Source organism: Galeopterus variegatus, unplaced genomic scaffold (genome assembly GCF_000696425.1).
Source record: "Galeopterus variegatus unplaced genomic scaffold, G_variegatus-3.0.2 Scaffold1055, whole genome shotgun sequence".
Classification (NCBI taxonomy): domain Eukaryota; kingdom Metazoa; phylum Chordata; class Mammalia; order Dermoptera; family Cynocephalidae; genus Galeopterus; species Galeopterus variegatus.
Window position 1 is genome coordinate 52227 of NW_007727166.1, and position 16138 is coordinate 68364.

At 41.6% G+C, this 16138-nt stretch overlaps 1 protein-coding gene across 1 annotated transcript in view; it reads right to left on the reverse strand.

Moving 5' to 3' along the window:
- LOC103591936 (tyrosine-protein kinase transmembrane receptor ROR1-like) overlaps positions 1 to 15189 on the reverse strand; it is a 43014-nt gene extending 27825 nt beyond the window's left edge. The window contains exons 1-2 of the mRNA XM_008574512.1: positions 15072 to 15189; positions 12850 to 12921 (exon numbers count right to left, since the gene is read on the reverse strand). Coding sequence (XP_008572734.1) covers positions 12850 to 12921; positions 15072 to 15189 — 190 coding nt within the window. The remainder of the gene's footprint in view (positions 1 to 12849; positions 12922 to 15071) is intronic.
- Between the last annotated feature and the right edge of the window lie 949 nt (positions 15190 to 16138).

Sequence of the window (16138 nt, forward strand, 5' to 3'; positions counted from 1 at the left end):
AGCATCTTGAGTCTGCCTGGGATTTACCTGTGCCGGGGCCCAAAGTCTGATTGGACTGTCACCATTAGCACTTGTTTCCTATCGGGAATCATTAGCAGACAATTAATTGCCCATCACCAGCAGAAAGGCATTCAATGTGTGGTTGCATTATTAGTTTTCTAGGACCTCAACCATTCCCCACCCCCTGCTCAAACATTCCTTTTTACCTGAATAAAATTTAAGTTCAAAAAAGCAAACAAAACACCCCAAAATTAAAAAAAAAAAACAGTAATACCAATAACAGAAAGCACGGTCTCTAAATACATGCATTACCAAGATTCTACCCCCTACTCTCACAGTTCTTTTAACACAAATGCTTGGTAAGCAGTTAGAGATTATTTCGATTACCTAGTGTTTCTCCATGTAAAAATAAACATATTCAAGTCACTTTATCACCTTATAGTTTATAAAGCACAACATTATCATATTAGGATCTGGTAATGACTTCATTGGACATTTTTACTCCTGTATGACAGATGAGAACAGAGAGGTTAAGTGACTGGTCTGAGGTTTCTTTATTAGTTAGTGGACATGCCAGAGGTCTTACTCAAATTTGGGGCTGTAGCAGTAGTTAAAAATAGTTAGCATGGAGACATTAAATCCATTTTTGTAGATCTCACAGCACTAGCAGTACAGAGGAATAGCCTGACAAAAGCTTATCAATATGACTATTTGTATTAGTCTGTTTCTGTTGCTTATAACAAAATACCTGGAACTGGGTAATTTATAAGAAAATGAAATTTATTGCTTACAGTTTTGGAGGTTGGGAAGTCCAAAGTCCAGGGAACACATCTGGTCAGGGTCTTCTCAGTGGTGGCTTTAGAGCAATGCAGGGGTCTCACATGGCAGAAAATGGCAGATCAGAGAGAGAGAGCTTCTCATGTGCTCTTCTGTTAAAACCCTTAGAACCACACCCCTGACCACCATTATTAATCCATTCACTACTGCAAAGTCCTACAATCTAATCACCTCTTCAAGGCACCTTTCAATTACCATAATAGGATTTCTCACCCTCAATGGTTACAGTGGGGCCACGTTTCTAATATCTGGATCTTTGGGGGACAGAATTTAAGCTTCAGTGAGTTTGGGGGGACATTCAATCCACAGTACTATTTTATTTATCTAGAGTTTTCTTGGTTTTGTCTTATTCAGGCAAAATTCACATAACATAAAACTAGCCATTTTAAAGTAAACAATTCATTTAATATATTCACAAAGTTGTACAACTACCACCTCTAGTTTCAAAATATGTCCATCACCCCCCACAAAACCCCATACTCTTTAAGCAGTTGCTCCCTATTCCCCCTCTACCCAGCTCTTGGCAACCAATTGTTTCTGTCCTTATATTTCTCTGGATATTTCACATGAATGAATCATGCAACATGTGACCTTTTGTGTGTGTGGCTTCTTTCTCTCAGCATGTTTTCAAGGTTCATCCATGTTGTGGCATGTATCAAAACTTCTTTTCTTTTAATGGCTGAAATAATATGTCTTGCATGTCTTGTATTGTCATTGTATATCTATACCACACTTCATTTACCATTCGTCCATTGACGAATATTTAGGCTGTTTTCACGTTTTGGCTATTGTGAATAGTACAGCTGTGAATATGTGTGTATGTGTATTTGTTTGAGTACCTGTTGTCAATTCTTTTGGGCATATATGAATTCTTATTTTTATTTATTTAACTTATTTTTTTTATCTGAGTACAAGAGTATAGGATATTTACTGAAGAAAGTGTGGGAATTAAAGGAAAAACATAAATAAGAAAAATCACCTGAGGTTAATTAAGAATATCCTCTTCCTGAAAGGGTATTCTATCAGCCAATAGGCTTATAATCCCATTCTTTCTTTCCTCCCTATAAACATGAATTATTGTCTTAGAATTAGGTACTCATTGGGAATACGGACTTGGTAGCCAGAAAAAAACCTGAATTTGAATTCTGGCTCTGCCATTTGCTAGTAGAGTCACTTCACTGCAAACTTGTTTTCCTGTCTATAAAATGGACATAATAGTATCTAACTTGCAGGGTTTTTATGGCACATTAAGTGGTGCTTAGGACGTGGTAGCCATAATAAGACTTCCCACACAAGAATTTTCTAACAGAAAATGAGGTTCAAGGGAAAGGAATTTTGTTTTTACTACTGTGTCCTCAGCACAGTGCCTGGAACATGGTTGGCACTCAATGAATTCCTGTTAAACGAATGAGTGAATGTAAATATCAAGGAAGGGGAAAAGGTTGAACTTAAAGTCCTGGGAAGGATCTCTGGGAAGAACCCAGCTCCCTGAGTTCAGAACACAACAAGTAACGGCCATGGATGGGAAATTCTTGCAGGTCAATTTAAATTCTCACAACCATAGTTCAAAGGCCATCACTTTAGGCTCTGCTTCAGTCTTCACCTAGCCTTCTCCTTTGTGGGTCTGCATGAAATCTCCCTGCCTCAATCTTATATAGACACTTGTAAGCATTTAGGGTTCACGTGAATAATGCAGGATGATCCCATCTTGAGATCCTTAATTCAATTACATGTGCAAATACCCTTCTTCCAAGTAAGGTAAAAATTCACAGGTTCCAGGCATTAGGATATGGACTTATCTTTTGGGAGGCCACCAGTCAACCTACTACATTTCTCTGGGGCTCAGTTTTTCATCTATAAAATGAAGATATTATCTCTTAGGATAATTATGAGGATTAAATGTGACAATCTGTTTAAATCACTTAAGATGGTTCATGGCACATCAAAAGCCCTCACTAGATGGTAGCTATTAGTAGCTGGTGTTATTTCATGAGGCAGGGAAGTATTACTTCCGGTGTCCATATGCAAAAAGTGATAGAGTTATGCCAACACATTCAGACATTTAAAAAACATATATATATATATATATCTCTCAATCTATCCATCTCCATATTTATTTAATCAGGGCTAGGGCCTGAGCTCAGTCCTCACACATGTGTCACTACGTTACGTAATCACAACAACCCTAGAAGACTGGTATCTTCTTCCTCATGATAAAACAAAACCAAAATAACTAAAGCTCCATTTTCAAAAACTTGGAGTTAGCCACAGAGCTTAGCTGTAAACCAAGGACTTCTCACTGCAAGCCCAGGTCTTTTCTATACTATCTCAGAAAATTAAGGACAGAAATGAAGACCTTTCCAGGCACCTATACCTGGATAAATCATTTCTTAGTATTATGAAAGGAGCCTAACTGCGGAGCAAATTAGCCTAGAAAAGCAGTGGTTCTCCAAATTTGTGACAGATTAGAATCACCTGGGGAACTTTCAAACCTCTCATATCACATACTGCACACCAGACCGATGAAATCAGAATGGGGGGCTGGGGGGGCATACCCAGGCATTAGTAATTTTTGAAATTCCCCAGGTGATTCCAATTACAGCTGAGGTTAAGGACTACTGCTCTGTCAGTGGTCCTCAAAGTTTGGTGGGCATCAGAATCATCTGGAAAGTTGGTAAAAATGGATAGGCTTACGATCTAGCTTGCGTCAATGAACCTGAGTCTCTCCAGGTGATTCTAACACCACCAAAGTTTGATGACAGCTAAAGTACCTTTTAGTTCCCATGTTCTGAGTTTCACCATTCACCCACTTATTCGTTTATTCAAATGCCTGTACTAGCTGTTGGAGTCACATGGATGCATAAATAAGAACAATTCCTGATCTCAGGCTGTTCAGTCTGGCGGACTGTTCTCACCCCTCTTAAAGCCCTCTTCACGTTGCCTTTTCTGCTGGACCCTCTTGTTAGAATGGGACATCCATGAGGGCTTTGCCTAAAATGAAGATGCTCAATAAATACTTCTTGCATGAGGAAAGAAGATGGCAAGGGAGAGGAAGAACACACATGAAAACAAGCATCACCTAGCAGCGTGGAGAGGAACAAGGTGTGATTACCTATGGGGGAAGGTGGGGTCAGGAAAGGCTTTTTGGAAGTGGCGAAGTCTGAGCTGGCTCTTAAGGATGACAAGAGTGGGGAGGTTATTCTCATATCATGGCAAGCAGCAAAGTTTGCATAGATGCCAGAATGGGGAACAATCAACGGTTTGGTTTTACAGCATAACAGTCAAGTGTGGAGAAGGAGCTGTCGAAACTAAGGTAGGAGCCAGATGTAAAGTATTTCTAGAATCGCTCTTCCCCCTCAGCCAAGAGGACTCCAAGTCCAAAAGAACCTGCAAGTGTTTAAGCAAGGGTGGACCAAAGCCATCAGTCCAGGACTAGAAAGGCTGTCTATGGTCCCTGGTAGTGGGACTCCAGTTCATAGGTTCTGGAAGCACCTTGAGACCAAACTCCAAAACCATTTCTGATGTGGGTGCACTGGGACGTTCCCTCAGCAGGAGGCAGGTTTAAATCCAAACTAAAAGGCATGCAGACAAGGAAACAGCCTGGGAAAGTCAAGAAACTCTTTCTCTGTCACTTCCTGATGATTTATAAGTCCAAAAATGTGCCTTGTCTTAGCCAGGAATTACCAAAAATGGTAAGGGAGTAAAGAATCTGAGACCGATGATGGGAGGTCCATAAATCTCTCCCCTGATTCTAAACGGTAAAAACAGGCCCATAAACGTTTGTAAGCTTGTTTGCTCCTCTGTCTCGACCAGGGTGGTGGTGGCTGGGAGGAAGGGGCTGGGGGTCTGTGCTCCTCACACAGCTGGGTTGGCCATGTGCAGAGCACCCTCAGGGCCTCATTCCTCCAAGTTGAGCACCCCACTGACCGCAGCAGGCAGGGGAGGTGACGAATGATGTGAGGGACTGGGTGTCAAGAGCTGAAGCTAGAATGACCGGCTGGAAAGACCCCTAAGTGGCGAGGCACGCCCTCTCTGCTCCTGCAATGGGGCAATGGCAAACCCCTTCCTCGTGAGCAGGCTTTGAAGGTGGACCATGAAAGGCTGTTTTCCCTCTATTTTATGACAGGATTCCACAGCCCTCATCTTGGAGGTTCCTTTGTCTTTTGTCCAGTAATGAAGATTAACAAGGGTCCAGGAGAGAGCTGCATGGAAGCATGTGATGCGGCAGTGAGTCACTGACCTGGTGGTGAAGCTGGGCTGGGACTAGAACCTAGATTTCTTTCAAGAGCTCTTTCCCCAGGTCCTACTGCTCCTGCTCTCCCCATGAAAGTAAGAAAGTGAGGGGGGTCAAGAGAACTACCAGTAATGAGCACCTGTCTGTGCTGGAGATGGTGGTGGGGCTTTATACTTTATTAGTCCTTGCAACAATCCTTTTCTTTAAGCTTTATTTTTTAGTTGACACATAATAATTGTACATATGTATGGGGTGCAGAGTAATTATTTCAATACATGGATACACTGTGTGATCAAATGAGAATCGCATCTATATAAAAAAATAAGTTCTACTATTTGATAGTAGAGCTAGGTGTCTACAATCAACAATAATTTATTGTATATTTTCAAATGACTAGAAGAAAGGAGTTCAAATACTCTCATCACAAAGAAATGATAAATGTTTGCGGTGGTGAATATGGACAGCAACCTTGTGAAGCTGATCTCGCTTCTCTTATTTTCGTATGAAGTTACTGAAGCTCCAAATGCTTCAGTAGTTGACAATGGCAAGGTGATGCCTTTTAAAGAACATGATGCTATTAATATTAGGAAGATACTACCTCAGGCCAAAACCTTCTGAACTTGAACAGTCTTGAATACCACATGGCTACCCCAGGAATTCCGTAAGGGATTCCTCCCACCAGCTACCTGTTTTGAAGATAGAACATAAAAATGAATAAGCTCTCAGAGACCTCAGCTCCAGGAGGACTGTTCATCAGCTTGCCAAATGCCAAGGCTCCGAATCCAGTCCCTCCCCAGAACTTGGATTGCCACCTCCACCCACTGCCACTGCTCCAAATTTATACAATTAAGAGCACAATAAAGTGACTCATCTGCCCCACATGGACCAGCAAGGAACCAAGCTCTGGGCTATAGGCCCGTCCTTACAGTTTTAAATAGACTATTTATATGCCAGGGACAAATTAAGTCACAGAGAAGGGGGACAAGAGGAAGCAGCCACTCCTGAAGTAGAGAAGCTAGTCGTAGCCCTTGATGGTGATGCTCTGGGGGAAGAGGTGGGTGGGCTAGGTGGCTGAGTCTAGAAGCATGCCAAGGGATGGCTTTTATTCTACTGCTTCTCCATGTGAGGGGACTGGCCCCACAGCAGGAGGGGATCTGAACACAAGGGAGACAGTGCACAGAGCTGTCATGGCAGACAGGGGTTCTGGAGGTCTTGGTGGGAAACCTGGCACTGCCACTCGCCAGCTGAGCTCCTCAGCCATGTCGCCTATCTATTCTGTGGCACAGCGGGGACTGAATTCAAACAATGCATACAACATGCCTAGCAAGTGCCCCACACCTGGTAGATATTCACACACAGTGGCTATGAAATGACATAGCTGGGATTTGAACCCAAGTGATTTAATACTAAGCTTCCTAATACACACCAACCATTGTGTTAGGCAATCAGAACACAGCAAGAGATGAGAGAGACCCCGACTTTGAAGAGGCACGTACAAAATAGAGAATTTTACTATAGCATGGTGAGGATTCTGATCAGGATAGACGTGGAGTAATATGGTATCCCATATTTGGGGGCACTGTTGATGGCATGGTCAATGGGGCTGATGGAAGGATTTGCTAATTGTCTGTCTCTGCCTCTGGAAGGTCCACCAAGGCAGGAATACTGCCTGTCTTTTTCAGCAGTATGTCCATTAGAGGCACTGCGGGGAAAAGAGGGGTGAGGGAATATTTAAGGTGATTTTAAGTAAAGAAGGAGTTAGCCAAGTGGACAAAAAAGGTTAAATACATTTCACTCAGAGAAAACTGCATAAACAAAGGCATAGAGACTGGGAAGAGCGTGGTACGTTTACAGAATTAGAGGCAGGTTGTTGAAACAAATGGAGTATAAAGTATGGGGACTGGGGTGAGGTGAGAGGAGTCAGTGCAGATGAGACCATGGAGAACCTGGTTTCCAAGCCAAAAAGTGTGTCACCTGTGTGGGTGAACACTCACATGTGGAAGGCCAGAGCGCGCAGCTCCTGCCATCTGAAATCTCTACCACAAACCTAAAGTATGCCTGCCTTAGCACTGCCAAAGTAATCATGATTTTTTACTATCAAGCCCAAAGTAATAACCGTATTAACCCAAAACAGCTATAATTTCTTACTCTCCGATTTGTTTATCAGGTTGCTTGTCAGATACATTTTCCCTATGAGATAGGCACTTTTATTATCCCATCTCACAAATGAGAAGACCAGAGCACAGATAGGTTGGGAGGTTGCCCAAAGTCACACAGTAAACAGTAAAGTCAAAATTCAAAGCTAGTCAGTCACCTTGGCTCCAGAGTCCATTCTCTAAAGCACCATATTATCTCAAATCTATTTTCCTGTTCACTGTTTCTGTCTTCAGCTGAGTGCATACACTGTTCAATCCATTTGATGAATTTTTAATTTCTGTAACTCCATTTTTTAATTCTAGAATGTCAATTTAGTTCTTTTGAAATGTCTACTTTGTTGTCATATTATCCTGTACTTTCCCTAGGCTTTCTATTTTCTCTTTTACCATGAAACATTTAAAACATATACTCTCTCAAATTCGTCAATTGTCATTAGTTCCTAAGGTTTAAGCTCCTCCATGTGTTTTGTCTGCTGACTCTTGCTAATGGTGGCTTATTTTCCCTCTCCCACTGGAATTTTTAAGAGTAAACTCAAGATCAGCAGGATTTTGCTGCTGTTGTTTTGTGGTTTTGATTTTTTAAATTTTGTTTTTGGTGGGAGACCCTCCTGCACTGGGATGTTGATACATTTTTATGAACTGGTTTTAGATTTGCCGCTGTCAGGTCTCATAGTTTAATCAATTCCAGACCGGGTTTTTGTGTTATCTTCTTGGTTTGCGGCTGGTGCAATACGAGAATAAGCCCCAACCCCATGCCCACGTATAGCACGGGTTGGGATTTTGATATCTCATGGGTGATCCCAATGGCCCAAGGTGGTTGATAGATTTCCATACCACATCCCCAGCAGAACTCTCCTTATTTCAAACTTGGGCCAGTCATTCCTCCCTCACATCCTAATGCAGGGAGTGTATTTCCTGTGGTTTCAACTCTCATTCCCATGGGAAACTGAAACTCCAGGCCCTAGAAAGCAGGCACACTTACCAAATTTTCATAGGAATTTTTGCTTAATTCCTCCTCATTGATCATAGCATTCAAATTGTTCTTCATTTCTAGAACCTGGGGATTTCTCCTTTTTATGTACCAGCCTGGCAATGGATTTTTTTTTCAATGTATATCACCCTAAGCATCTCTCTGCAACTGGTGAGGGGAAGTCTCTTGATAGCTCAATCTATCAAATTGACCAGAAGACTTTGATTATGTATTTAGATATTAGTTTTCCCAAGTAGGGTCTGAGTTCATGGAGGACAGGAGACTTTGATTTGTCTTCAGATCCTAATTATTCATACAGTGCCCTGATCAGAGTGATAAGAAATAAGGATTCGATCAATTAATGAATAAATGAATTAATCTGCTTTCTCTCTCATTCTAAATAGAAATTAAAGACCATACACTAATTATCTTCTAGAGAAAGATTATGCCAAGAATGTCTGGAAAGCCATCCATACTGGAAGGCTGCGCTGAACAAACCAAGGAGTCTGGTTTTGGCTTCATCCTGCCCTTTGGCCAGCAGGTACATGCTATTGACACTACTTCTTTCTTGAACTGTAACTGCTGCTAATTACGCTGCTGGTCTGGTTGAAATTCCAAGTCCAGAATGATCAATAACACGCACTGTGCAATGACATAATTTTTCTCTTCACGCCATAAAGAGCTTGTAGAACAAGCTCACGTATTGAAAGCACTTAGCACAGAGTAGGCACTAAGTTAACATTTAGTGCCCTTTATTTCTTCTTATCCATTAATTCTATAAACATTTGTAGATAATCTATTGCCTCCTAGGCATTGCGCTTTGTGCTGGAGAAGAGGAATAATACACAGTCCCTGTTTTAATCCTTAATTAGAAAAAGAATGTCCATATCAAATTTGGCAATAGAAAAAAATTATCCTAAATGTCCTTCGATTTAAGGTAAAATATATCTCACTTCATCCTGCCACGCTAAAAACACTTAATAAAGTATAACCAGCAAAATAACTTCACCTATCGCTGTTTTATAAAATAAAGTTATCTCACCTCACAAAGCAAACACAACTCCCAGTGAATATAGTAGCAGACAAAAGAGAGCTGATCATGAAAGGCAATTTTTTACAATGATTTCTGAGCTCCTTTTACCACCAGAACCTAGAATCATGCTGGAACCAAAGTAAAAACTCAGTAAGTTTGTTGAATGTGAATATTTGCACACATATGTATGGATGTGGGTTCTCACTAGATGAGGTGTGACTCATTTCACATGTTTTTATTGAGGATTTCCTATTAACAAGAGTCTGTGCTAGATTTCATAAGGGAGACCAGAAAAAAAAGAAAAGGAACAAGACAAAGTCTTACCTACAAGGAACTTCCAGGCTTAAGGGCAAGACAGACAGGTATAAATATCACCATGATACAGTATAGAAAATGTGAAGAGAAGAACAGAGAATAGGGTATGAGAGTTCTAAAGAGGGAAAGACCACTTTCTGCTGAGGGATTAGATAAGAATGCAGATAAAACAGAATTTATGCTCAGTCCTGAAGTTCTTTGTAAGAAAATGAAATTTATTGTTTACAGATTTTGAGGCCAGGAAGTCCAAAGTACAGGGAATACATCTGGTGAAGGCCTTGGTGGTGACAGTAATGCAGGGGTCTCACATGGCAGAATAGCAGAGCAGAGAAAGAGACTCACGTGCTGTCCTTTTAAAGCCCTCAGAACCATGCCCATGACCACCATTATTAATTCATTCACTAGGGCACGGTCCTCAGAATCCAATCACCTCTCCAAGACCCTACCATTCAATTACCATAATAGGATTTCCCATCCTCTTAACAGCAATAAATTTCATTTTCTTACAAAGAACCCAATTCCAAGTATTTTGTTATAAGCAACAGAAACAGACTAATAGAGAAAATTGGTACCAGAGAAGTTGGGTGTTGCTCATAACAAATACTTGAAAATGTGGAAGCAGCTTTGGAACTGGGTATGGAGGAGAGGCTGGAAGAATTTGGAGGAACAGACTAAGAAAAGACTAGATGCTGGTGAAAGTTTAGAAGAAAAGAAAACCAGAGGAGGTTTGGAATGTTTTACAGACTAGTTAAATGGTGGTAACCAGAATGCTTATGGAAATATGGACTGTAAAGACCATTCTAAGGAGGTCTCAGATAGAAATGAGAAGGAACTTTTTGGAAACTGGGGCAAAGATCACTCTTGCTATGAACTGGCAAGGAACTTGGCTGCATTCTGTTCATGCCCTAAAGTTTTACGGAACTTCAAGGTACTGAACAAGGGTACTTGGTGGAAGAAATTTCTAAGCAGCAAAACATTTGAGATTGCATGGTTACTTGTAACAGCCTATGCTGGGTTATGGCAGAAAAGGCATGATGTAAAGCCAGTTTTAAATGGCAAGCCGAGTGTAAAGATTTAGAAAATTTGTAGCCTGACCATGTGGTAGAAAGTGGAGAGCATTTGCAGGAGAAAAATGCAATGGTGCAGCCCAGTGACCATTTGCTAAGGAGATTAATACAGAGGAAAGGGATTATTAAGAGAAGAGGAAAAAAGACCTTGAAGACATTTAAGAGATCTTGGAGGCTGTATCTTCTATATAGGTCCTGAGGCCTAGAGAGACAGAATACTCTTGGGGAACAGGCCCGAGGTGTCCTCCACAGGCTTGCTGCCAAGGGCCTCCTCGCGAAGCTGCTTCCCACACCAGCACCCCAGCTGCTTTGGCTGCTCTAGCTGTGGCTAAATTGGCGCCAGGTGTGGCTGGACCCACAGCTTCAGAAGACACAAGCTGGAAGCCTTGGTGGCATCCACACGGTGTTCGGTCTTCAGGCTCACAGAATGCCAGAACTGTGGAGTTTTGGGAGCCTTCACACTGATTTCACAGGATGTATGTACAAAAAAACCTGGGGGCCCAGGAAGAGATCTGTCACAGGGACTGAGACACCGCATAGAACCTTCGCTAGAGCAATGCCAAGCAAAAATGTGGGGTCGGAGTTACAGCAGAAAAACCCCACTAAGGCCATGCCTATTGGAGCTGTAGGAGTGGTACTGCTGTGGAGACCTCTGACTTGTAGGGCTACCAGCGTGCAATCCCAGCCTGCAAGAGCTAAAACATCACCTGAGACCAGGAAATCCACAGAAGCAGAGCTGCCTGAGGACTCAGAAGCCCAATCCCCACACCCATGTGCAGAGGACACTGGACAAGAAATGAAGGTACATGATTTGCCAGCTTTAAAACTTGATGCCTTCCTTGCTGGGTTTTGGCTGGTTTAGGATCTGTTACCCCTTTCTTTTGGCCTATTTCTCCCATTTTGAATGGGAATATGTACACTATGCTTGTCCCACCATTGTATCTTGGCATAGATAACTTATTCTGATTTCACAGATGGGACTTTGGACCTTTTGAGTTGAAACAAGTTAAGACTTTGGGGACGAAATAAATGTAATTACCTGTGAGAAGGACATAAACTTTGGGGGCCAGGGGCAGAATGATAAGGATTGAATTGTGTCCCCCAAGTTTTGTGTATTGAAGCTTAATCCCCACTGTAACTGTTGATGGTGGGAAATCCTATTATGGTCATTGAAAGGGAGGGTCTTGGAGAGGTGATTAGATTCTGAGGATCATGCCCTAGTGAATGGATTAATAATGGTGATCATGGGTTTGGTTCTGAGGGGTTTAAAAGGAGAGCACGTGAGCGTCTCTCTCTTTCTCTGTTTCTGCAATCTCACAGTGTGATTCCCTGTGTTGCTGAAGCCACCACCAAGAAAGACCCTCACCAGATGTGTTCCCTGGACTTTGGACTTCCCAGCCTCTGAAACTGTAAGCAATAAATTTCATTTTCTTACAAGAACCCAGTTCTAAGTATTTTGTTATAAGCAACAGAAATGGATTAATACAGAAGGAAGGGCAATCTGGGGAGAAAGAATGACAGACAAAAGCAGAAAGACAGAAAAGCACAGGATGTATAAGAAGAAATAGAAATCTGCCTGGAAATGCATACAGGGGCATAAAGGGGAATAAAGAAAGAAAGCCTGGAGAGGTAGATAGAGCAGACTGCAGGGCTTTGGATGTGTCCTCATTTACCACTCCAGGATGTAGTATCACTATAGAGTAGCTGGTGTTTAGCATATGGTGGGGCTTAATTAATGCTAAACAACCTCTTCATAGCAGGGACCCGTTCCCCATGTGCACACAGGAAGCTGCCGTTTATATGCACAGGCAATTACAAACATTCCAAATACTCTGTCCTGAACTCTGCAAACACATCAAATGCTCACTGTAAAAGGTCACCTAGCAAACAGCTCTGATCAATCCTGGCTGAGGCTGAATCAAATCCTCTAAATAAGATCCACTAGGTGTAGTGTCAGGAGGGTCAGAAACGACCCTATTTCACATCTTGAAGCATTTTTACCATGTGGAACACTTTAGAGAAAGAAGGGAAAGGAAAGAGGGGGGAAAACTCTCCAGAAATAATAGAATTCCAAGTAATTAAATGCTAAATGATCACAAAGTAAGATGGGGATTTATTTTGGCCCCAACCTCCTTCCAATGATCTGAAAACCAGTTGAATTCAAAGGAGGACACGCCAGGATTAAAAATGGAGTTTTGCACCTCCCTCCTCACCTTCCCCAAGTCCCCACTGTGTACCTTTGTCCAGTTCACTCGAAATGTTCCATGATGAGGTAGGCACTAATTCAGCAGTGACTGACAACTCTGTTTCTGAAAAGAAAAAAAAGGGAGGGGAGAAAGGGAGGGCAATATTAAATGCAGTAACTTACAGGCTGTTAGAAGCATTACTGGAGATTTCCAAAAAGAGAGCGATCACTGCAATCCCATAGCAGATTAAACTGGAATGGCTGCTCTGGCTGCCAGGCAGAGGTGCATGCATTTTAGAGGCCATCCAAATGAGCAATCTATAGGCCAGATTTGAAGATTTCTACTTGAAAACACTGGCTTGAAAATTAAATTTAAAAATATAATATTAATAAAAAAACAAACTTGCAGAAATGACCACACATTATCAAACATAAACTCTTCCTTTTTATTGCTAGAAGACCAGTCTTAGGCTAATATATTCAATAGCCTTCACATGAGAAATAAAAGTAATGTTGCTCCTGCTGCTAATTTCATTGGTTGTGTTTTTGAATTGGCAGCATTTCTATGAATAGAGAAATTGATTTCTCTACAATGGAACTTTAAGTCAAGACAAATGAAAGCTAAGTATTTGAATACAGAGAGTCATCAAATTTAAAAGATAATTTTCAAAACTACCATAAAGTAAAGCAAAAGTGCAAATCAACACTCTAAAAGACATAATACACTAAGGAGATTTAAAAACTCTTTAATAATAGACTATAATATACAAATAATGTTTGTTGTTGTTTTTGAAAACTTAAGCCATAACACCATCCTATTAACATATTTTAATAGCGATACACTAACCTTCCCTTAGGCTAGTCTACACACACACACACACCCTATTGCAGTGCATTGGTGTGGACAGGGTCTAAGAGGCCCAGGGTCAATAAATATATTATGGCACACATGCTGTCAGTCCCCAACCTCCATCCAGTGCAGACTTCATTAACCAATTATAGCTCTTTTTGCCTGTTAAGCCAGAGATCTGCCATAGAGTCTTTTCAACGCAGTGCTCCAGGTAACCACTAGAAATGGGTCTGAGTTGGAATGCAAGATAAACTTTCATAAGTGTTAGAATTGTAATTCAGATCCAAGTCTGCTTGATTCTCCCGCCCACACACCTCCCAATAGCCTATGCTACTCTAACTGAAGTCCGTGAAACCTGACTTTTTCTCTACCTTACCTCTGGCTTCACCTTTTCACAGAGATAAGCACACTTTCCTCATTTCCGTATTTACTGATGGTGACCGTCTGCCAAATGGCCGTAGGAGCCACATATCACTGTCACTGACTGAATTTGGCTTAGAACAGGATGTTTATCCACTGAGACCTTGCAAAGGCCCACTGCTAGTTTGTCAACCTGCCACACACAGCAGAGACTAAAGGGCTGCTTGGTTTGTGCAGACCTCCTTGGCTTACCTCTATTCCTGTCCCAGAAGCAGGTGGGAACGAAAGCAATCAAACCACACATACCCTCCCCACCCCGCGTAGCCCCAGTCTTCTCCAATGTCCTGAGCCAAAGAGAGCACAGATTCTCTTAAGGGGACCTGAAGTCAGATGGGCAGTATGACAGGGATCTTACAACACCTAAAATCCCAACATATGAAACCAAAAAGAAAAATTTACTGGAGCAGGAAAAATGATTAACACGAAACCACACTGGAAGGCAGCGCTTCTGCTCTCAACCCCTTGTCCTGGAAATGGGTATTTCATGCAGCTGATCTCACCAGGAAGGGCTGGCTAACTGTCTGCATCTTGGGGCCCTCCACTCTGACCTCCATCCAGCTGCCGCCCACTTTGGCTCTTTTCGATAATGACAGCCCTTGTTTGCAGTATTATGGACTCCTGCAGTCCACCTTATAAAAAGGCTCATCGAGCACTCCAGCACCCAGGCTTCGGGGAGCTTGGGAACAGAAGCATGGCAGCCATCGTGGTGCTTCAGGCCAGGAAGCGAAGAGGGAGGGGAGTGGTGGGATTAAGACAGACCTTGACAGCATTTACATTCAATATTTTCATGGCTTCCTCTTACTGCTGCTCACAGTTCAATTGCCAGAAATACAGGTTTCCTTTTACGGTATTAATGTTATAGAAAGTAGCTATATGTCGCTTGGTTTTTTCAACCTGAGTTTGAATTGCTGATTGAATATCATTTGGGACTGATGACAAATGAATAGATTCTTGGCACACCTAACAGTGAAATTGTTCCCCACGTGTCCCTGGATACTAATTACCCCTCAGTCCTTGGGCTACAGCAAAGATAATTTCAATTCTCAAGCTCATTAAGTGACTGTGCTCATTCTGAGGAATTTCGTTCTCTGCCCTAAGATCCATTCCTTTAGATAACCACATGTTCAGCTTCTCAGATAAAATGATAATAAAAACAGATAAAATATTTTAAAATATGAATGACCTCCCTGAAAAATATCATCTTCCAAGGCCACATTTTTTAAAAGGCTGACAATTTATGTGGAAAGTTTAACATTAATAATTCCCTCTCACAGAATGATGTTTAATAATCTTCCCTCCCCCACCTCCTGAATGGAAAACTGAACTATAAGTGAGAAAAAACTGAGCATGTGTCAACTTTAGCTTCTTCAATTGCATGGCCACCAGCAGCTCTGGAGAGAGACATGGCTACCAGGTTTGACCCTGTAGGATCTCCACGGATAGACTCAGCTCCTATTCACCTCACTATGGTGGAAGGATGAGACATTTCCAAGTATATTCACTACTAGACTAGTAGCCTCTCTGAATAATATCATTGTGGCAAGGGCAAATTAATATGTGTCATTTAGGAAACAGTAGAACACTTAATGGAAATATACACCTAGACTAACGTACTAATTTCGCCACTTATTAATTTTGTGATCACCAGTAAATTATTTAACATCTTCAACCTCTATTTTCTCATCTGTAAAATGAGACAATAAATACCATCTCACAGGACTGCAATAAGGATTAAATTATGTAATGGACCAGAAGGATCCTGCAGGGTGCCCAGCACAGAGTAGAGACTCAAGATCTTCTGTGGCTTCTCCTCTGTCAAGTAAGGCAGAGGCAGCCATCCTCTACACGGACATACTTAGTTAGCTGCTATGTCACTGTCTGTATTTGAAATAACACATTTACCACTCTTTGACAAAGACTGTATTTCACATGCCTCACTAATCCAAGCCAATCTTGTCATTTTGTGAGGTTTTCCTGAATTGGTCACCAGTTCTCTAACAGCCTAACTGTTTTTTATGTGGTTTTATCCAATTTAAGCAAATCAAGCATGTTTTAGAAAACTTCAGCCCTT